Source organism: Macaca nemestrina, chromosome 6, assembly GCF_043159975.1.
Source record: "Macaca nemestrina isolate mMacNem1 chromosome 6, mMacNem.hap1, whole genome shotgun sequence".
Lineage (NCBI taxonomy): Eukaryota > Metazoa > Chordata > Mammalia > Primates > Cercopithecidae > Macaca > Macaca nemestrina.
In genome coordinates, this window is record NC_092130.1 from 48207542 (window position 1) to 48228520 (window position 20979).

At 50.5% G+C, this 20979-nt stretch overlaps 1 protein-coding gene across 6 annotated transcripts in view; it reads left to right on the forward strand.

Annotated features, from left to right (window-relative positions):
* The first annotated feature begins 1722 nt into the window (after nt 1-1722).
* LOC105467184 (prolyl 4-hydroxylase subunit alpha 2) overlaps nt 1723-20979 on the forward strand; it is a 37281-nt gene continuing 18024 nt past the window's right edge. Inside the window, exons 1-8 of one of the 6 annotated variants that reach the window (XM_011716654.2) lie at nt 1723-1849; nt 2419-2554; nt 10996-11095; nt 11794-11890; nt 12295-12446; nt 15568-15705; nt 19096-19335; nt 20290-20483. In XM_011716654.2, coding sequence (XP_011714956.2) covers nt 11014-11095; nt 11794-11890; nt 12295-12446; nt 15568-15705; nt 19096-19335; nt 20290-20483 — 903 coding nt within the window. In that variant the 5' untranslated portion in view covers nt 1723-1849; nt 2419-2554; nt 10996-11013. Of the gene's footprint in view, nt 1850-1898; nt 1919-1980; nt 2102-2381; nt 2555-10995; nt 11096-11793; nt 11891-12294; nt 12447-15567; nt 15706-19095; nt 19336-20289; nt 20484-20979 lie in introns of those variants that run through there. The other 5 variants (XM_011716656.3, XM_011716659.3, XM_011716658.2 and 2 more) reach the window with 5 other exon arrangements.

Below are 20979 nucleotides of genomic sequence, written 5' to 3' on the forward strand. Positions count from 1 at the left end.
AGAAATTTGTGTCACCTGCGTGTAAAGAGAAGAGGGAAATGGAAAGCCTAGACTTGAGCCTTGAGGAACCCCCAAACTTTACTAATAGGGAGAGGACGCTGAAGAAGCTTGAGCAGAGGTGGCCAGAGAGGATGAGGGGAAACCAAGGGAAATCAGTGTTCCAGGGGGGCAGTGGCCATCGCTGGGTGTCAAACACTGCTCGGGGCCCTGGCAGATAAGGTCTGAAGAACAGCCGTTGAATTTAGAGATTGGAGGCTATAGTTTATCGAGACCTGGTTTGGTGCTGTTAGGGAGCTAGAAGGCTGACTGCAGGGCCTGAAGAGTGGGAGGGACAGCTCTTTTAGGGCCTGAAGAGTGGGAGAGACGTGAGGATGAGAAGACAGCTCTTTCAAGGAATTTTGCTGTGGTTGAGAACAGAGATACTCAGTGGGGTTGAATGAGGGTTTTGTTCCCATAGCAGAAACTTGAACACATTTATAGGCCAATGGGAAAGATCAAGTTGAGAGCGGATGGTTGAGCCTTCAGGAGAGAAAAGGGATGATCCATGGGACAAGCTCCTGAGAACGGGGAGATGGAAGGAAGCTTCTGTGGATGTAGCAGATGCAGGAGGGTTTCTGTGTGGTTTTAGCCGAGCTCGGGCCGGTGGCTGAGGCAGGCAGGAACAGTGGCTCACCCATGTTTTATGTGTATTTCCGTGTGCGTGCTCTTGCTTTCCCCAGGTCTGGGCCGCCTGCCTGGCCCGTGTGCCATAAGGAATATCCACACTGGGGCCGGGCGGAGGCTGGGCACCTCCCGCTCTGGGCTTGCTCCCTGATGAGATTCTCAGACCGTGTTTCCCCTCATTCATGAGAGGAAGGTTCACAGAGCAGGCGTGGGAACTTGCCTGGCCGCCAGGGCCTCCTCCCGCTCAGGCTGAGGTTTACTGCATCTCTGTCCTTATTGCCTTCTAGACTGGATTGGCTCAACCAGGTGTCCACTCTTTTTGGCCCATGGCATAAAGAAGGGTTTGGGCAACCCAGTGTGCCCCAGGCTGTTACCGCCCCCCCGGCCCCCCCAGCCTTTGATGGGTCCCCTTCTCATTAATCCATCACCCATGCACATGCCACCACGACTGCCTAAACCAGAGCGTGGGACTCTCTGAATCCCTCTGGGAGCTCGGTCCTGGGAATGGGCCTCCCAATCTTGGTCTCCAGGGGGTGGGCCCCAGGTCTCTAGTCTTCCTCAGGATCTTCTCCACTGGTTTGCCTCCTCTCCTGATACCCAGTTCCTAACCGGGGTGACCCCAGCCTCCTGTAACAGCCTCCCTGTGGTAGTGCTGGGAAGAAGGGGCCCGTGTACCCAGCAGGGTCCCCCAGGCAATGGGCATGAGCGCAGACAAGGAAATCCGTCAGATTCCAGGGACGCTCTCCCTACAGCCCCAGCGCGGGGATCGGGTCGTGGCGACCTCTCCAGGCGCCCAGGGGCTGGGGAGGAGGGCGGGCCAAGGCCCGCAGGTGGGGGGCGCCAAAGCCAGGCGGGCGCGGAGTACGTGCGGCGGGCTGCGGGCGGCATGAAGGGCGCGGGCCGCCAGCTCCGGCTCCAGCTTCACGCTCCGGCTCCCGCTCCCGCGAGGTCGGGTAGCCTGGGCGTTCCCAGGGGTCGCAGAGGACTGCGAACCCCGCCGGAGCCCCGGGAGCTCGGAGCCTGGACGCAGTCGGGCGTGTGGAGCGTGAGGTGGGGACGTGGCGGCGGCTCAAGTGGGCGGAGCCCCAGCCGCTGCCGGAGGCGGGGTCGCCAAGGGAGGAGGCGCCAAGCTGACCGGGCGACGCCGCGGGAGGTTCTGGAAACGCCGGGAGCTGCGAGTGTCCAGGTGAGCGCCCGGCCCGCTCAGCAGCCAGATCAACCCCAGGGCTGGGGCGCGGGCTGGAGGCGCCAGGCGGTGCGTTCTGCCCGCGCGGGGCTGAGAGGGGCCGGGGCCGGGGCCGGGGCCAGGGCCAGGGTCGCGCCGCTAGCCGCCCGCAAAGCAGTCCGGGCCGCAACGCTGCGCCCTCCGCCCTGTTTCTGCACCCGTCTGGGTTCTTGTCTCGCCGCCTGTAAGCCTTCCCGAGCTCAGGGTGGTGAGGTCAGCGGCGCCCTTCGTGCAGTCCCCTCGGCGGTCGGGCGGGCCTGGGAACTTGGCCGCCCTTCCCTGTCAGGCTCCCGGGAAGTGGCGGCCTGACCCCGGGCTGCTGACTGTTGGGAGCAGGGGTGCGGCGTCCGCCTGGCCCTGAGGGGCCGCTTCATATTGGCTAGGCCCGTTTTGCACCCTCCCAAGGGCTGGGAGTCCGAGGTCTTGTCCTGGGAGGGTCCAGCTTGGAGCCCATTAGATGGGCCATTGGATCAGAAAGTCTTTTCTCCCCCAGACATCCTTGTGGAACCTGCGTTGTTTTTCCTTGGCAGCTGCGGAGACCCGTGATAATTCGTTAACTAATTCAACAAACGGGACCCTTCTGTGTGCCAGAAACCGCAAGCAGTTGCTAACCCAGTGGGACAGGCGGATTGGAAGAGCGGGAAGGTCCTGGCCCAGAGCGGTGTGGTGAGCGCTGTGCTGGAAGGGAATGCGGGCTGTGGGTACTTGCTAGAGGACTGGCTGCCTCTGGCCAGGGGACTTTCCAGAGGAGGTGACCCATGAGCTGGAGTGGTCAGAGGAAGGCTGGCAAAAGGGCACTGTGGACAGAGGAACAGCCTATATGAGTGGGAGCAGAGACCTTGGCCAATGCCATTCCTTATGGCATTATAGTGGAAGCAAGGTGATGGGGAAGGAACACTGTAGGGGATAGCTGTCCACGGACGCTGTCGACAAGACCCTGGAGTGAGACGACGTGCCTGGTACTGTGCCGTGCATGTGTAAGATGCCCAGTTGGCCCTCGCAGCATGAGCCTGGATCAGGGCACTTGCTGCCTCAGGTATTGCTGGGCAGCCCACGTGGGCCCCTGGCCTTTGTGTTTTATTTGACCCTTTAAGATGGTGCAGGAGGATACAAAAAAATTGGGTGTGGTGGCGTGCGCCTGTAGTCCCAGCTACTCGGGAGGCTGAGGCAGGAGAATTACTTGAGCCTGGGAGGCAGAGGTTGCAGTGAGCCGAGATCGCGCCACTGCACTCCAGCCTGGGCGACAGAGCGAGACTCCATCTCAAAAAAAAAAAAAAGAAAAGAAAAAACAGATGATGCAGGAGAGCATTGGGATCCCTCCCAAGACTGAAACTGTTGTCTTTTGCTGTAGAGTGACACCCGAGATTTGTGCTTCTTGATCTAGACTACCTGGGGCCTCACAGCCTCAGCCCTCTTGTAGGAAATCCTGTCCTAAGAGCAAGGGCTGGGGTTCGTCATTTTGTGACTTGGGGCATTCTTAAGTATCCCAGACTTTGCAGAGATCCATTGTCCACCTAAGAATTTATAGGATGTTTTTGGGATCTGCTGCTTGTTCTCAGCCTAATTCTCATCTGACATTAATCGGTTTCATAATTTAGTCTCTGTTAAATGAACTCGTATTTCCTTTGGCTTGTACTTAAACTGCCCCTGAAGTGTCCAAGGTGCAGCCTCTCACTGTGGTTCTGGGCCTCAGGGCCCAGTCTCTCTGTTTGCTTCTCCCCACTCACAGAATGTTTGATCTTTGAATTCTTTTCTTTTAGAGCCTCCTTGTTCTTACACAGCAGAGTGTCCACTGTGTGGCCCAGCCAATGAAGCCACGTAGCAAGGATGGAGTGAGTTGGCTGGGGGCCTCATCCCAAAGATGCTGTCATACTGGATCACCCTAGTTCTTTGAGAGCTTAGCAGGCAGACTTGGTGACAGCTTAGCTGAGACATTCTCTGTGGCATGTGATAGGCCCTTGTATCCTGTCGAAAGCTCTGCATTGGGGTACTCTAGACAGTGCTTACTTAGTCACTGGTTTAGATTGGCCCCAGCTGATCTCAGTTCATCCCTTGAGGGCCTCCTGCCTGTTTGGCTTCTGACTAGAGCGTGCCTGGGGCTGGAATGAGGGAGGAGAGAGAAGAGGTGGCTGAGGCACTATTCTTGCCTGTGGGTAGCTCGTACTCTGAGATTGCTGCTTCATATTGGCAGCTGGCCATGTGCCAGGGGAGGAGCCCAGCTGTGAGTGCTCATCAAAGGAAGAGACTACGTGGGTGCAGCTCCGAGGAATGAGTCGGTTGAGGGAATCTAGGGTCTCCTCATTTCCTAAGAAGGCCTCCCTTTTTCACTCTGCCCTCCCACATCCTTGGGAGAGTCTGAGACTGTAAGCAAGGCCTTGGCTGATTTGTGGCCACGCTGGCTGATAGTGTGCAGAGGGCTAGGAGGTGTGTCCCTGGCTCCTGGGGTCTGTCAAGAGTTTACTATTAGGCAGATGGAAGTTGGCAGGAAAAGCTGTGATGCAAGTACGTGCAAGCCCAGCAGAGTGCTGGAGTGAGAGTTAAACTTCGGGAAAGTTGCTCACGTCTAACAATTTGGAAGTTCCTTAGGGTAAGACATCAGCCTGTCCTGGAGCAAAGAGGGCTGGAAGGTCCTGTGGTCTGTGGGCTTTGTGCTAGGGACATGGAATGAAGGATAGAAAGACAGTTGTTTTTTTTTCCTCAGAGCAGAGGGGAATGAAAAGTCTGGATGATTTACTGGAGCCCTAGAAGAGAGTTCTTGTTCAGTTGGTGTCATTGCAGGGCAGAGGATTAAGTGTTTGGGTAGAATGCTCTCCAGCTCAGATGGAATCTGTCTGAACCTGGTAAGAGGCCAGCATCTGCTCTGGACCCCTTGGGAAGTGCTTGCTTAGAGTGTGGCCTGTTTTGTACCTGGCACTCTGAGGGCCAGGGTGTAGTGGAGATCCTCAGGCCTGGGTACTTGTAGGAGCCTGGAATGAGCAGGTCAGAGGCATGTACGTGTGTGAGATCCTAGAGTATTGGTCCAGTCCTCCGCCTTTTGCTAGAGAACATTGCTTGATGAGCTTTAGAACCAGTGATTGACCAGTTCCAAGGTTATCCCCTGATGATCAATGTACTACATTATACCTGATTCCAGTCTCTCCTGAATTAAATGTTTCAGCTCTTGTGGCGCTCCTGGGACGTGGAGATCGCCCAATTTCTGCCTTGTTTGCATCTTCACTGTCCCCTAGTCTGGACCTTCTTTCTCACCCGGGAATCAGCTGACTTGGGCTGAGCAGCTGGCTGCCTCAGGTCCACTGATGTTTCTCTGCTGCCCTTGGTACTAATGATTGACATAAATTATGCCTAGTGTGGGGCTGCCTTCTAACATTTGTCATCACATTCAGTCCTCCAACAGCCCTACGAGATATAGGTCCTAGTATTGTCTCTATTATATACATGGGGAAACTGAGGAATCCTATAACTTGTCCAGGGTCACAAAGCTGGGAAGTGGTATAGAACTGGGGTTTAACTTTTAGTATGTCTGACCCTAGGGCAGGTGTGCCTATCCATTCGACTGTACTGCCTTGCCCTGAGCTGGACTGGCTGGTTATTTGTGAGTGCTATCTTGTCTAAGGTAGGAGTGACTGCCCATCTGAACTTAAGGGACCATGGTGCTGTTTTCTGGGTCCATGTTGCGTTCCTCCCTCTGGTGAGATTCAGCCAGGGATGTCATGGACCTGCTTTATGAACCTTTGGTGTAACCCATGATAAAGTCCTTAACCTGGGCAGGCATGCTCTTCCTGGGCAAAGTGTGGCTCCCCTGTTTGGGAGTCCATTGCACTTTAAGGTAACAGATAGATTACTGAGTAGGACTGGATGGCTGCAATATCCAGCAGAGTGTGTTTTGTGTTTGACTCTTGGTTCTGTCATTGATTTGTTGTCAGATGTCAGGTATGCAGGAAACCCTCTCTCAGCCTCAGCTGTTTGTCGTTTGTATCTATCTTATATCTGAAATGGAGGTAGTTATCTAGCTTAGAAGGTTTGGGTGAGAATTAGATAATAGAAATGAAAGATTTTTGGAAACAAATAGTGGTTATCTCAGACTAGGTTCCCAGGAAACAGCCTGAGACAGAGCTTAAGTACTTAATGCTTTATTGGAAGGTGTAATTGCAGGGCAGCCAAGGTGAGGGAAAAGTGAGGTGCAGGCCCGTGTGATGGCTCAGGCCGTGCGATGGCTCCCGCCTGTAATCTCAGCACTCTGGGAGGCCGAGGCGGGTGGATTGCCTGAGGTCAGGAGTTTGAGACCAGCCTGGCCAATATGGTGAAACCCCGTCTCTACTAAAAATACAAAAATTAGCTGGGCATGGTGGCACACGCCTGTAGTCCAAGCTACTGGGGAGACTGAGGCACGAGAATCCCTTGAACCTGGGAGGTGGAGGTTGCATTGAGCCAAGATTGCGCCACTGTACTCCAGCCTGGGCGACAGAGCGAGACTGTCTCAAAAAAATAAAAGGAAAAAAAGTGAGCTATAAAGGAGGATGGGAGGTGGTGTTTTAGCAAGCTGGCTACCCTGCACAGAGATGTACTCGGTTACCCTATGAGGGCCCTTTGGTAGCCACTGGGGAGACCAGTCTGGTACTTCAACAGTCTGGAGATAGTGAGAGGAGCCAGAGATTCTAGCTTGGGCCTGGATAGTCTACGCCACTGAGCTGAGGCAAAGTAAATACCCTGGGACCTGGGAGATGGGTGAGACCAAGAGGTTGCAAGGTGGGACATAAGAGGCATCCAGTATAGTGGTATATGGATTTTATCCTTGAGTGTAGTTCCCTTTTATGAGTTAGTCTCATCCAGACTGCCAAGTCTCTGCCGAGACTGTGACTGAAAACCCAACTTGGGTTTTGCATGTCAGTTTTAACAGCCTTCTCTGCTACTTCATTGTCTAGTTACTGAAGCAAGACTTTGTGGTGGTGTTGATGGTACCCAGGTGGGAAAGTGGAAGTCAATCACTGTTCATGTACCAGATAGAGAATGTATGTGGATAGATACAGATAAACATCTTGGCTTTATTAGGTTCTTGGTGAAGGAGAATATTTTTCACATAAAGTAGTTGTTGAAGATATGAAACCTGGCATGGTGACATGAGGCTGGAGAGGGCAGCAGGGCCTGGTCACACAGTCAAAAGGACCCTTTGGGCTAAAGAGTTTGGACTTTATCCTGATGGCAGTAGAGAGCCAAAGGAGGGCTTTGATAAACCATGCTGGCTACTTTGTAGAGCAGAGGTGGGAGGAAGGCCAGATGAGATGTGGAGAGGCCAGTGTAGTGGGGGCCAGGATGGCTGTACGGGAAGTTAGGGGTGGCTCAGATCAGGGTGATGACTGAGGCTCAGGAGAGTAGGGTGCCCCCCATACTTGCCTAGGGTGCCGTGACAGCAGCTTATGGGCCTGAATGGACATCCACATGCTTTAGTGGCAGGGTCTCCTGGAGCCTCTGGATCCTCTTAGGCTGAACACACAGGTCCTTTCAGCTCTGTTATCCTAGAGTTGGGGGTGGTGGGGAGCCATGTCCAGTTAGGTTTTCCCCCTTCATAGAAGGCAGGCAGCTTCTTGTTCAGTGCCAAGCAAGACCAGTTTGTTCTCAGCAAGCTCATGTTCTGTCTCTAGGCTGTTAAATACATTGTTAAAACTCAAGCTGTTGCATTTGGGTTGCAGCTGGGAGCTTGGCAGAGGGTCTGCCTGATGAGGTAAGGAGAGAAGCTAAGGACACTGCTGGTTTGCAGCTGGAAACATCTTTTCATGGCCATTTGGCCAGATTGTCAATGTCTTTTCCAAAGATCAGGCTTGGTGGGACCTCTGGTGTATGTCTTGGAATTGCCCTGTGTTTAGAAACAGTGCCAGTCGCCTGATGGGTGACTCACTGTTGCTGGGATGTTGGCAGGTTTTGCAGGACCTCCCTGTGGGGGTCCAAACACTGGGGCTGGCAGGGCCCCTTTGGAGTCTATTTGAGAAGGACCTGCTTTGTTTTCTTTACATTTTAAGCATATGATAAAATAATTTTAAAAATTGCTATAGAATTTCTTGTAGAAAGAGTAGAGAAACAAATAAGCATAAAAATAAAAAGAAATTATTTCACCAAGATAGAGCCAGACGTATAACTCTTTTTTTTGCATCTCTCTGTATACACACATACATTAATTTTTCCGTACCAAAATGGAATTATAGAGTGCATATTATTTGGGGCCCACTTTTCTCACTTAACAGTATGCTTTGATCTCTCCATGTTGGTATATAGTATTCATTCTTAATATACTCCATAAAAACTCATTGTATAGAAGAAATGTAAAATCTTCTATTGTTGTAGTTTCCTAATTTGAACAAGTCTGAGGTGAAGTATTTTTCATTGTGTTCCTGGTATGAGACAGGCATTGTTCTAAACTCTGGGCATGCAGCACAGATAAAACTCAGTATTGGTTTTCTGCTCAAGGCTGGTGTCACTTTGTTTTTCATAAAATAGAGTTTGACATGGTTCACCTCCAGACATATTCCACTTGGATTTTGAGGGTTTCTGGCAGGGCTTTTGGCAGCACTGGACACTTTGTAGGGGCACTCAGCAGGTACACATACTTTCGCCTACTCTGTCTTAAGCTGTGGGCATAGTTATAAGATGGGATGGGGATTGGCCTTTCCCACATTGTGGGGCACAGTCCCTCTTGGATGCTGCCTCTTCCCAATCTAACCCTAATTAGAGGACTTTTTGTGCAGAGCCTTTTGAGTTAAGGGGCCCAGGCTTGGGAGAAATGGGGTAGGGGTCCAGAGTACCCCTGCCTGAGATGTCAGTGTTGATGTGGTAGTCTGGGAGCTGCTTCTTGGAGATGCCCAGCTCTCCAGGCTAGCAGAGTTAGTTATCCACTTTTCCCACCAGAGCAAGACTTTGCAGGCTCTTGGTAGGCAAGTCATCTGTGATTACCTGTGATTCTTTGAGGCTCTGCCCAAACCCCATCTGTAATTCTTTGAGGCTCTGCCTCCAGGCTGAGATTCAAGAATGGGCTCAGTCTAAGCCAGATCGCACATTCCAGAGAAATGACAGCTGGTATTCATGTAATGAAGAAACCTGGCTTTTCCCTGAGTGCTGTGAGGTATGAACCATAGATGATAGGAGCAGAATGGTTTGAAAGGAATGGACAGACTTCCTCCCTGGAATTTATCTGGCCTCTAAGAAGGTATGCAACTGTAGCTGGAGAGACACCTGGGGAGAGATGCTGGGTTCCCCACTTCCATCCATGTCTGGTTTGGAATCCTGCCTGAGCTCTGTTCTCCCACCACCCCAGCTCTGAGGAGCAGTCAGGTGGTCCCTTTCTGTTCATAGATACATCCTCCCAGCTCTATGTTTTCACTGTCCACTCCCTACATACATACAGAAGGAGCTGAGCCTGAGCCAGTCAAGTGTTTTGAGGAACAAGGAACAGACACTCAATCCCTTAGGTGTAAGGGGCTTGTGCAAGCAAGAGAGAGGCCTTCTGAAATCCTGGGATAGAGAAGACAGTATAGTAAGGCCTTGAAGCAGACCTGTGGCTAGAACCAGGAGGGCCTGGACTCTGCCTCAGGGCCAGCCCAGGCCTACTCACTTTCTCTGGATGACTAGCTGCTCTGACTCCCTAATGGACTGCTCAGCACAATACTCCCTACCCTGCAGCAGGTTCCAGGTTGAAAGATAATTGTCCTGTGTGTCTTGGGACTCCTACACCTAGACTATGACAGGAAGACTGTCAGCTCTGCAGATCTTTGGCATAGGCATGAACACATGGGGCCATTCACTTATTCTTTCCTTGTGATAGAGGATCCCATTTGCAGATGGGAGTTGTGGTTGGCCTTCTCTGAGCCTAACCTGGAATCTCAATGGATTAGGATTTCTTCTGAAAGAGTAAGATGAGGAATGGTGGGTGTGCTGTGTGTCTAATGAAGTATGGCAGGCAAAAAATTGATGAACTGGCTTTAGCTTAGACTTAGAATTCTGTCAGATAAGGCTTATGTTTTTTGGGGAAGCATTTGTGTTTCCTTTGTTTTGCTTGTTTTCTCTTAGTAGATTTCCATTTGAGCACTCTAGTAGGGTGCTTAAAAGCAGGGCAGGAAGAAGACTGGCAGAGCTGGGGTACAGATGGGTGCTAATCCTCCAACACAGTCTAGGCTGCATGGCTGAGCTGGGAAGACGACATCTGAAGCTTCTGTTGTGGACTGAGGGTTACTGCCAGTGGGGCTTGTCTCAGGTTGTGCCTATTTCTGGGCCGATGAGAAGACAGTAGCTGGCCCCTTTCCCATGTCAGCAGCCCAGCCTGAGGTTTTGGCCATGTGTAGCATATTCATTTTTGTATCCTGAGTGCCTAGATCAGTGCCTGGCATCTGCAGGTCTTCAGTAAATATTTGTGAATGAATGGTGACGGGCCAGTGAGGACAGTGTCTGCCAAGGAGCCTTACTACAGGAAGAACACTGTCTGCCCAGGAGACTGTCTCCCCTGACTGCTTTTTCTCTGGCAGGTGCAGACTGGGAGGGGTTAGTTTTATTTCTCTTCTGGCTGGCTATCTGTTGTACACCTTAGTTTGGGTGTTGGTACCCTGGAGGATGTTGTGTCAAATTATCTTTCTGTTATTATCTCTCGTGTAACAGTATATGAGAGCAGTACTTGTGGGCAGGTACTTGTTCCCTAGAACCTGGCACTGTCCTGGCATATGTCTTGGAAGATAAGACAGAAACAAACAGCAGTCTGTGAAATAAGAAGGACTGGGCCAGAATCTTGGACTGATAGACCGATGGAACCAGAGCTGACTATACCCCGCTGTGATTCCACCTTCCCATGGTACAGGTGGTTGCTGGGAGTAGAGAGGATGGGCTTTCTGCCTAGGGCATATGGCTTCCCAGAGCAGCGACCAGAATTGAGCACACATCACTGGCTGCACGCACTTTGTTCTTTCTGCTGTTTATCCTTTTTAGCTTCTGTGTGCTAGGCCAGGATTTTGGTATGTTTGATTATGTGTATCACATGGTATCTGCATATGTGTTCACATGCCTATGTATCTCTTCACCTAAATTACTTTTTCATTTTGTTGATCCAGTGATTGTCATTGAATGCCTTTCAGACACTTCCCTCTGTGACCATGAAACTCTGGGTGTCTGCATTGCTGATGGCCTGGTTTGGTGTCCTGAGCTGTGTGCAGGCCGAATTCTTCACCTCTATTGGTACGTGCCAACAGGACTGTCGTCTCCCTGACACCTTGGCTCACCTTGGCCACGGATATCTCTGGCTGCAGCCTGTTCTCATTTAGAGTGGGATAGCCTTAATAACTGGTTTTGACCAGTTCTGAGAAGAGTGAAACTGGCAGAGTTGCTATTTTTCCCTATACGATCCCAGTGATCTGGTTGTTCAGGAAGCCAACTGTCTGAATTAGGTCTTTCTCCCTGGGAAGTGCAGGCTGCACTTGGGCTCTCTGGTCTTTTTGACCACCTTGCCCATGGACCAGAGAGTGGTTCTGAGCAGCAAATCCTTTGTATCCTGAGGATCAAGCTTTTCCTGTCCTTCTGACCTGAAGTTCAGAGCTTTTTATCCTGTGATGTGCCCCCAGGATATCCATGCCTGAGTGTCACGACCAGCTATGTAACAGTTGGAGAATGAGATTTAGGTCTACTTCTTGAGTGACATCCAGTGCATTTATCTCAAATGTCCCACTGGTGCCTCTGCCTCTTTCTCTCTGAAGTTGGGAGATAGGACCCCATGAGTGCCTAGGCCCCCTTTAACTCCAAGTCCCCATAATCCCCAGAGATCTTACATGTTCTTGTCCCAGGGGACTTGCTTCTGTGCTGGTATTCTGTGCTCCAAGGAAGGAGGCTGGACATCCCTCTTCTGTTTCTCACTGTTGCCTTTCTTCTCTCTCTTGCAGGGCACATGACTGACCTGATTTATGCAGAAAAAGAGCTGGTGCAGTCTCTGAAGGAGTACATCCTTGTGGAGGAAGCCAAGCTTTCCAAGATTAAGAGGTGTCCTAAGTCCCCATACCACCCTTAGTTGGCCCTCCTTCCCTTCTGCCCCCCAAGGAACAAGGAAGCCACTCAGGGTACCTATTAGAGGAAGCCCTTGAGAGGGTGATGTGGGGCTGGCCTGGTTACTTCATGTCAGTCCTTGAGAGGAGCTAAGTGCATGGGCTAAGGAGTCACCGTTTATTTTGTATTTAAGACCTTTTCCCTTAAATTGGGGGTCCCAGCTCTTATCTAGATTAAGGGGCTAGAAGTATCTGTGGGGAGTTACTGTATTCATTTTTCATTGCCTCTTGATGAGAAGGGCCCTAGCACCTGGCACCAGGGAATTCTCACCAGAGAAATTATCACAGGTCAAGACCTATGTGAGTGGACGCATTACTCTTCCTTTTCCTCTGGTTCCACAGCTGGGCCAACAAAATGGAAGCCTTGACTAGCAAGTCAGCTGCTGACGCTGAGGGCTACCTGGCCCACCCTGTGAATGCCTACAAACTGGTGAAGCGGCTAAACACAGACTGGCCTGCGCTAGAGGACCTTGTCCTGCAGGACTCAGCTGCAGGTGAGGGATGGTGAGCAGGTGCTTGAGTGAGCCCATATGTTCGTGTGCTCATGCCTGGGCTGTTGTGTCTGAGCCTGTCTTGGGTCTGGGTGTTGGTGGGCAAGTGCATTATACAAACAGGACCCTGCTGGTCTCATGGCTCTCTTCCTTCTCTGTGGGGACCTGGAAGTTGGCTGTCCTTGGTTTTTAACGTCTAATGATGGTTAGTTCTTTTTTTAGCGTCCTTTTTTTAGTGTCTGTCTTTTCTTATTTTTTGCTAATGACATTTTTCCGATTATACTTTAGTGATACATGTTTATAGAAAAGTTGGAAAACACAAAAACAAGAGAATTATAATTCTTAATCCAATTGCCCAGTGGTGAGCATTATTAAAATTATAGTTTTTCTACCTATCCATATACATTAAAAAAATGGAACTATACATACATACCAGGGCATGCAAACTCAGTTGCTTGAAGGGACAAATGAATTTACAAGTGTCAAGTGGGCTGGATGGTGGGACCAGGGCAAGTTGGGGAGCATAGGTCTCATCTAAATTCATTCCTATTCATATCTTTTACAAACAAAGTGTATCTGATGGTAGATTTGTGACAGAAGAAAAAATTCTTTCTGAATTTCACCATGTTGGCCAGGTGAGCTTCTTTATATGCTATTCAGTGTTCCTCTGCAACGTGGTTTTAATGTCTGGATGGTGATTACCTATCAGATGGTGATAATCTGTCATAATACTGTCAAATGGGTCAAGTAATTGGATATGGGATTTTTTTTTGAATTATCAGCACCTTTTTACATATTTCTTGGTGTATACTTCTGATTTTTTTTAAGGGTAAATTCTTAGAAGTCATATTTATAGGTCAGATTGTGAACTTTTTAAAAGCTTTAAACTATACTTGATGCTTTTGTTGTGATAATACTTTTTATGCCCTAATACTTTCCTGTCAATAAGAAGAGATGGTAGGGTGGGCCTGGAGGTGGGCTCTCCTAACTCCTAGCCCTGGGTTTAGTCCTCTGGACTCACTGCCTTTTTTTTTTTTGAGACAGAGTCTCACTCTGTCACCACGTTGGAGTGCAGTGGCGTAATCTCGGCTCACTGCAACCTCCGCCTCCGGGTTCAAGCAATTCTCCTGCCTCAGCCTCCTGAGTAGCTGGGACTACAGGCACGTGCCACCAAGCCCAGCTAATTTTTTTTTGGTATTTTTAGTAGAGACAGGGTTTCACCATGAGTTGGCCAGGATGTTCTCGATCTCTTGACCTCGTGATCCACCCATCTCAGCCTCCCAAAGTGCTAGGATTACAGGCGTGAGACACCACGCCCAGCTGCCTTTTTTTTTTTTTTTTAAAGGGACAGAGTCTCACTGTATTAGCTCAGACTGGAGTGCAGTGGCTATTCACAGATGCGATCGTAGCACACTGCAGCCTTGAACTCCTGGCCTCACGTGATCCTCCTGCCTCAGCCTCTTGAGTAGCTGGGACTATAGGCACAGAGCCACTGTACCCAGCTCTTCACTGCCTCTTTTCCCTGAGTTGTGAGTGCTGATTAACTTGAGACTAGCTGTCTCTCTGGCTGAGACATTTTAGTCCATGTGGCCAGACTGGGTTGGGCTTGGGGGCAGGGTGGCCTCTGGAGAGGGATTGGTGAGCTCAGCCAGGCTGGAGCTGTGCCCAGTGAGCTCACTGCCTCCAGAAACCACGTCTGCCTTTCCCAGACTCCCGCCTCTCCGCCTGGGCCTGCAGCTTGGGACAGGCTGTTCTGCCTGCACGGCAGGAGACTAAGCCTACCCAGATGACCTCCCCTCTCCAATCTTGTTCTCCACACCCTACACTCACACCATCATCTGGTTCCTTTGGAAAACCTTATGATTACCTAGAAGGACTTAGGTCAGGCCCAGAGAATAATTGGTTGTTTTCATCTCTGACTTTTGAGTTCTTGCCCCTGAAATGAATGGGGCATGCTGACAGTGTGGCTTTTCCTGGCAGCATGTTCCCCTACCCCCACCCCACCAGATTCTAAACTCTTTAGAGTCCCTGACCGTGTAGCTATGAAGACAAGGAAGGCAGGGTTACAGCTTCTTGGTCCCTGTCCCCAGTTATAGCTGGAAGTGGATGTTTAGGTCTGAAGTCATAGGTGGCAGTGGATATAGCTGCTCTTGGGGAGAAGTTGGGGAAGGAATGGCCTTGTTCCCCTCTCATTTCTCAGCTTAGAGGCAGAATTGAAGGCCCTAAGTCACCCTGGGAAGGCTTGGCTCCCACCTGGAGCCCTGGGATTGTGGGAGGTACACATCTTACTTTACAGCTAGGGCTTGGAGTCCCAGAAAAGCCTCCTTGGAGTACTTCTGTGGTCAAAAGCTCTCCCAGGCTTCAGGCTGTGGTCTTGAGCACCATAACTGGAGAGCCCATGCCCTGAACTCATTGCAGGTCTGAGTGGTGGGAGTACAGAGGAGAATAGGCCCACCATGGTCTCTCAAGGGACTGACCTTGCTGGGCTGGTGCAGCCCCACCTTGGTCCTTGGCCTGTCTAGGTGGTCCCTCAGCTGTCAACCTAGGGGGAGGGGGATGACCTCCAGGACTTTCATCATCACCTTTCTGGATGATAAGTGCCAGTGGTCAGTAATGAGTGGCCAGCTCGGCTTCATTAGTTAACTGTCATTGTCCCTTGGACTCCTCAACTTGAAATGTGGGCTGGAAGTCTGTGTTTACCTGACTGGCCCAATTACCCTGGATCAAGGTTTTCGATGGGATTCATTTTCCACTGAGTGGTTGACAGTTCTTCCCTGAGTCCTCTCCTGTGCTCTTCTCAGTTACCCTCTCTATCCTCTGTTACTTCTGTCTCCACCAGCTCTGACTGAATGCTTTGGAGCCAAGACTTCTAGACTCCTAAATATTAACTAATATTAGTTCCAAAGAGCAGCACGGGCAGTAGGTACAGTGAGGACTAAGAAAGGAAAAGTCCCCATAGACTAGATCAGGGACAACTTCCTGGTGGAAGGGGCAACAGCCTTTGAGGGAAGGGGTGGGGAAATTTCACTAGCCAGAGACCCTCTCTGTGGCTGCCTCGCTGGTCCCCAGTGGAATTCTGCCCCTGGATCAAGGGTAATCTCTTGTTCTGACTCTCATTTGGAAGGTTTTATCGCCAACCTCTCTGTGCAGCGGCAGTTCTTCCCCACTGATGAGGATGAGATAGGAGCTGCCAAAGCCCTGATGAGACTTCAGGACACATACAGGCTGGACCCAGACACAATTTCCAGAGGGGAACTTCCAGGTAACTCACCACTCCAGGCGTTGCCTGTCCTGCATGTGTCTCTTTAGTGGCGGGACAGGTTGCAGCCACCACCGACTTGTGGCCTCTACCCTCAGGTGCACCTCTGGTGTACCTCTTCGCTCACCATTGTGTGTTGGACTCCCTCTCCCATGACAGGTTTCTCCCTCAGCCACTGCCCTGCCACCTCCTTCCATGTATTAGCCAAGGCCCTCTCCTCTTGTGTCTCAGAGAAAGCCAGAGTTGCTGCTCAGGAACCCCCTCTTCCTCTGTCTCCAGAGCACCGCACAGATCTGCATTCAGACCTGCTTCCTGTCTCCCACCCTCCAATGTCTTTTCATCTAAGACTGATCTGGGCTTAGTGTCCCCCTGTCCTGAGTCTTCTTAGTTACAGTCTCTGCTCCTATACATTCTGTCTCCACCTCTCCGGGTTCTACCCTGGAGCTCACATATAGGCTGTATTCTTGCTCATCTTACACTTGCCTCCCTCAGTATCTGAGACTCTTTTGAGTCTTTGCTGCTGATCCATCTCTTCTTCCATCCTGGTTAGGCTACTGGATAGAGTAATCTACACTCTATCCACTTTCCTGGTTCCCATATACTCCTGAACTCACAGTATCTGGCCTTTTTCCCCCCTGTTCACTGATCCTGTTCTTGCAAGGTCATCAGTGGCCACTTGGCTGGTAAACGCAGAGAACAAGGTTCACACATAATGTTCTTTAACTTCACAGCAGCATTTGACAGATGGATTGCCTCATTCTTCGTGATATTCTCTCCTCCTTTGAATTCTGGGATACTGATATCTGCTTCTCTTTTAGCCTCTCTGGTCATTTTCTCTCAAGTGGCCCATCTCCCACTGACTTCCCAGTGTTAGTGTTTATAAGAAGATGTTTTGAGGGCTACTGGAGACCAGTAAACCCAGCGATTCACTGTGTGAGGCCCATGCAGACCCAGCTTATTCCAGCTCCAGAGCCCCAGCTGCCCACTTTAGACTCCATTAGAGAGAGGGCAGTTCAGGGCACCTGCAAGATCTGTTCACCCTGTAGCCTGGAGATTGGTTGCTTGGAGAAGGGAACCACACCCTGGCATTGACCTCTCACATTCACTCAGCAAACCTGTGAGTGTCCTGAATAGGGATATGGAGCAGAAGGGAATTACTCCCTAGGACTCCATCCTTACCTCATCTTCTCCCTGAACACCTTCCCCAGGTGAGCCCCGCCATTTCCATCATGTGAGGTGGATGACATCCAGATCTGTGTTACCTGCCAAGGTTTGTCTCCTGAGCTTCTAACCAGCGTAGACAGATGCCTTTGGGACATCTCTACTTGAATGTTCCATGGACTTCTCGAACTTCATGTGTCCTGAACTGAAATCCTCATCTCCTTGTGAACACTTTACCTTCCCCCTCATCCTTCTATCTCAGCAAAAAGGACCTCCATCCTCTGGCTGCCTAAGCCAGAATCCTAAGGCCTATGGATTCTACCTCCTTCTCTCATGTCTTCTGTACTTATCCCCTGACTCCAGCCTCACAGCCACTTTTTTCTCAATTTGATTATCAAAATACCATCCTGACTTGTCTCCTACTTCCAGCTCACTGCTTAAGACCATCCTTCATATGGAGGATGGTCTTAAGCACACATTTGTTCACATGAGTTCCTGATTACTATGCTTAATTTCCAAGGCTACACCCAAACTCCTCCTGTGTGTGATCTTTGGAGTCCTGTATTGACTCTATTTTCCTGGCTTTCTTGCCCATTGTACTCAGCTTTGCCTATCACTCAGCTCTTTTGTCTCACCCCTCTATAGCTTTACCCATGTCAGCTGGGCTACTCCATGTCTGATTGCCTATCAGCACTTAGCTCAGCTGTCACTCTCCCAAGTGCTCTCCAGGGAGCAGACATTCGAATTGGCTTCTAGGGAGGATGCTGAGTGCCAGGGAGCCATTCTTAGCATTTTTGGCATCTGGGAGACATGTTGATAATAGCTACTGGTCATTAGCATCCTGGGGATCATAGGAGACATCTTCATATGTCATCTCATTGAATTCTTGGAACAAGCTCTTTAAAATTGATATTATCTTTATTTAGAGATGAGAGGACTGAGACTTAGAGAGATATGGTATCTTGTCTATAGTCACACATTGGTGGGCGCCCTAGTGAGGCCAACACAGACCTAGCTTAGTCCGGCTCCAGAGCCCCAGCTCAGTCAGCTATGTTACTCTGCCCCATCAATGCAGGTTCCTGGGCTTGCAGAGCCAGAGGAGACCTGTGGAGAGGGACAAGGGGCTCCAGGAGCCCCCTCATCCCTGGCCTACCTAGGGACTTCATCTTGTGTTTACTCTCCCCAACTTCCTGTTCCTCGTTATTGGTTCCTGAGCCACCGGGGTGAGCAGACCCTGGTCTCTGAAGCATTTAGCCTACTGTGTAGGGGTTTCATTCTAGGCAGAAAGAGCCTTCTCTGAGTTCTTTTGTGTCAGCCATGCCCCCGTTGCTGTTAATGGGGCTGTGGGGAGTCTTCCTTGCTTTCCAGGGTGAGTCACAGCCCCTACTTCCCCTCCATGGTATCTGCTTTCTCATTATTCTCTGAGGAACCGCACACATAGTCTTTCCCATCTTGAGCCCACCCTAAATCCTGCATCTTTCTCTAGCTACTTCTTCATATTGGCTTGAAACTATCTTCATGGTCACTTTCTAGCACTCCCCCTACAGCAGATGACCTTTGGTCATAAGACCCACTGAGCTGATACTCAGCAAGGTCCCTGCCACTTAACAGCCAAAGCTGGCACTGCAACCTTGGCTCTTGGCCTCTCTTGATGTCTCTCACACCACTCCCGCTCCCTCTGTTTCTCCTGTCTTTAGTTCTTTCTCAAGGTTACTCATTGTCTGTTCTTTCTGGGTAGGTGTTCCCTGGAGCTCTGGGCTCAGCCATCTTCTCCATTCTTTCCTTAGAGTTCCTGCAAGCAATTTTCCTCACCCATGGCTTGGTTGCCACCTAAATTTATATTTTTTATATTCAGCTAATTTTCCCATCCTCCAGACTCATATGGCAAGCTGCCCACCAGACATCTGCTTCTCTGTGGTCCACAGGACTTTCCCATTGTCCTCAACGATGCTTCCTGGTGGGTTTTTGGGGCTCCCCCTAAAAAGGCCCCTTCCCACTTGGGAGACGGGGAATCTGAGGCTAAGAGGTTGGCTGTGAACCCCAGTCCAGGGCAGGGCCATCTGTCTGTGCTCACTGTGTCAGCGGCCCTTTAGGATATGCGGTCTAAATGTCTGATGGGGTTCTGCTTGGTAGTGCCCCCCATCCAGTGGCCCAGGCTTTCTTTGAAGCGGGAATCTCTTTCCCTAACCCAGAGGCTCTTTGGAGCCTGACAATTTACTTCCCCTGCTGTAGGAACCAAGTACCAGGCAGTGCTGAGTGTGGATGACTGCTTTGGGATGGGCCGCTCAGCCTACAATGAAGGGGACTATTATCATACGGTGTTGTGGATGGAGCAGGTGCTAAAGCAGCTTGATGCTGGGGAGGAGGCCACCACAACCAAGTCCCAGGTGCTGGACTACCTCAGCTATGCTGTCTTTCAGTTGGGTGATCTGCACCGTGCCCTGGAGCTCACCCGCCGCCTGCTCTCCCTTGGTAAGGAGATTCTAGGGGAAGGTAAGATGGGAATGGAGAGTGGCAGAGGAACTGCACTGTGCTGGCGTCTACCTGACCCCTCTCCTGGGACTGAGTCAGTTTACCCTGTCACTTGGCCAGTGACTAATGCATTACTGACTTTAGGTCCAATCCAGCTTCTTACTAGCTCCTTACCCACCTCAATCCTGGCCTTAGCTTTGCCCGGTCGCTGATAGATACACTCAGGCCTGTGGCACTTGTGGCCCTTTTTAATAAGGACTCTGTGTTACGGTGTATCTATCACCATGCAGGACTACACAGGGTGGAACCTTTATTGCATCAGGAGCAACCCAGGAGTCAGAATGTACTTTAGGATTGCTACAGTGACAAACAGTGGCGGTGCTATTAGAGGCCTGAGGTCTAATAGTCGGACTTAATATGGCATTGATAGTGCCTTGTGCTGTTGAACTGAAGAAGGCCAAAAGCACTGTGCCTTTAAAACTCATCTACCTCTTTTTTTTTTTTTTTTTTTTTTGAGGCGGAGTCTCACTTATCCAGCCTGGAGAGCAGTGGTGTGATCTCAGCTCACTGGAACCTCCGCCTCTGGGGTTCATGAGATTCTCCTGCCTCAGCCTCCCAAGTGGCTGGGATTAGAGAGGCACATGCCCCCATGGTGTATTTTTTTTAGTAGAGATGGGTTTTCACCACGTTGGTCAGGCTGGTCTCGAACTCCTGACCTCACGTGATCCACCCGCCTCAGCCTCCCAAAGTGCTGGGATTACAGGTATGAGCCACGGCGCCTGGCCTCTGTTGGTTTTTCAGTTACGAACAGCATACTCTGGTTAGATGCTGTGGAAGGTAGAATGCAGCATGCAAGTGAACTGCTGGGAGAGAAACCCTTACAGAATAATTTCTCTAAATGACCTAACAGATGTTTGTGGTTTCCTTTTCCTTCTCGTTCCTTGCTTTTTCTAGACCCAAGCCATGAACGAGCTGGAGGGAATCTGCGGTACTTTGAGCAGTTATTGGAGGAAGAGAGAGAAAAAATGTTATCAAATCAGACAGAAGCTGAGCTAGCAACCCCAGAAGGCATCTATGAGAGGCCTGTGGACTACCTGCCTGAGAGGGATGTTTACGAGAGCCTCTGTCGTGGGGAGGGTGTCAAACTGGTGAGATGTGTGAGGGGGGCCAGGGTGCCAAAACAGTAGACCTGGACTCTGGCTCTGGGTAGGCAGGTTTGGGGAAGGTGTTCTTCATTCTGTAGGTACTTTTTTCAGTATCTCCCCCAGTTTTTCATGGCATCTGTGAGGCTGACATGTGGATATTCTCTTTGGTAGGAAAGGAGACTGTCTCCCCTCATGCCCCAGGTAGAGTGTTGCTCCTCTAAGTTACCACTGAGCTCATCTCCTTACCCCAACGTGTCCCACTTTTTGCTTCACTCACTGTTGTGAAGAAAACGATGGGTGGACGTACCTCAGGCCCCAAGAGAAGTCATGGTATAAGTGGAGAGTAAGTCTCTGTGGTAAAGACACCAGCATGTACCAGAGCTTGGTATTGAGCCTTTGAGAGCCCTGGGATCCTAGTGCTTCCTGAGGAGGCCCAGGTGTGACAGGCTCTCGGCCTTTTCCATGCCCCTGTCTGCATGGCTTCCACTGGCTCCTCCAC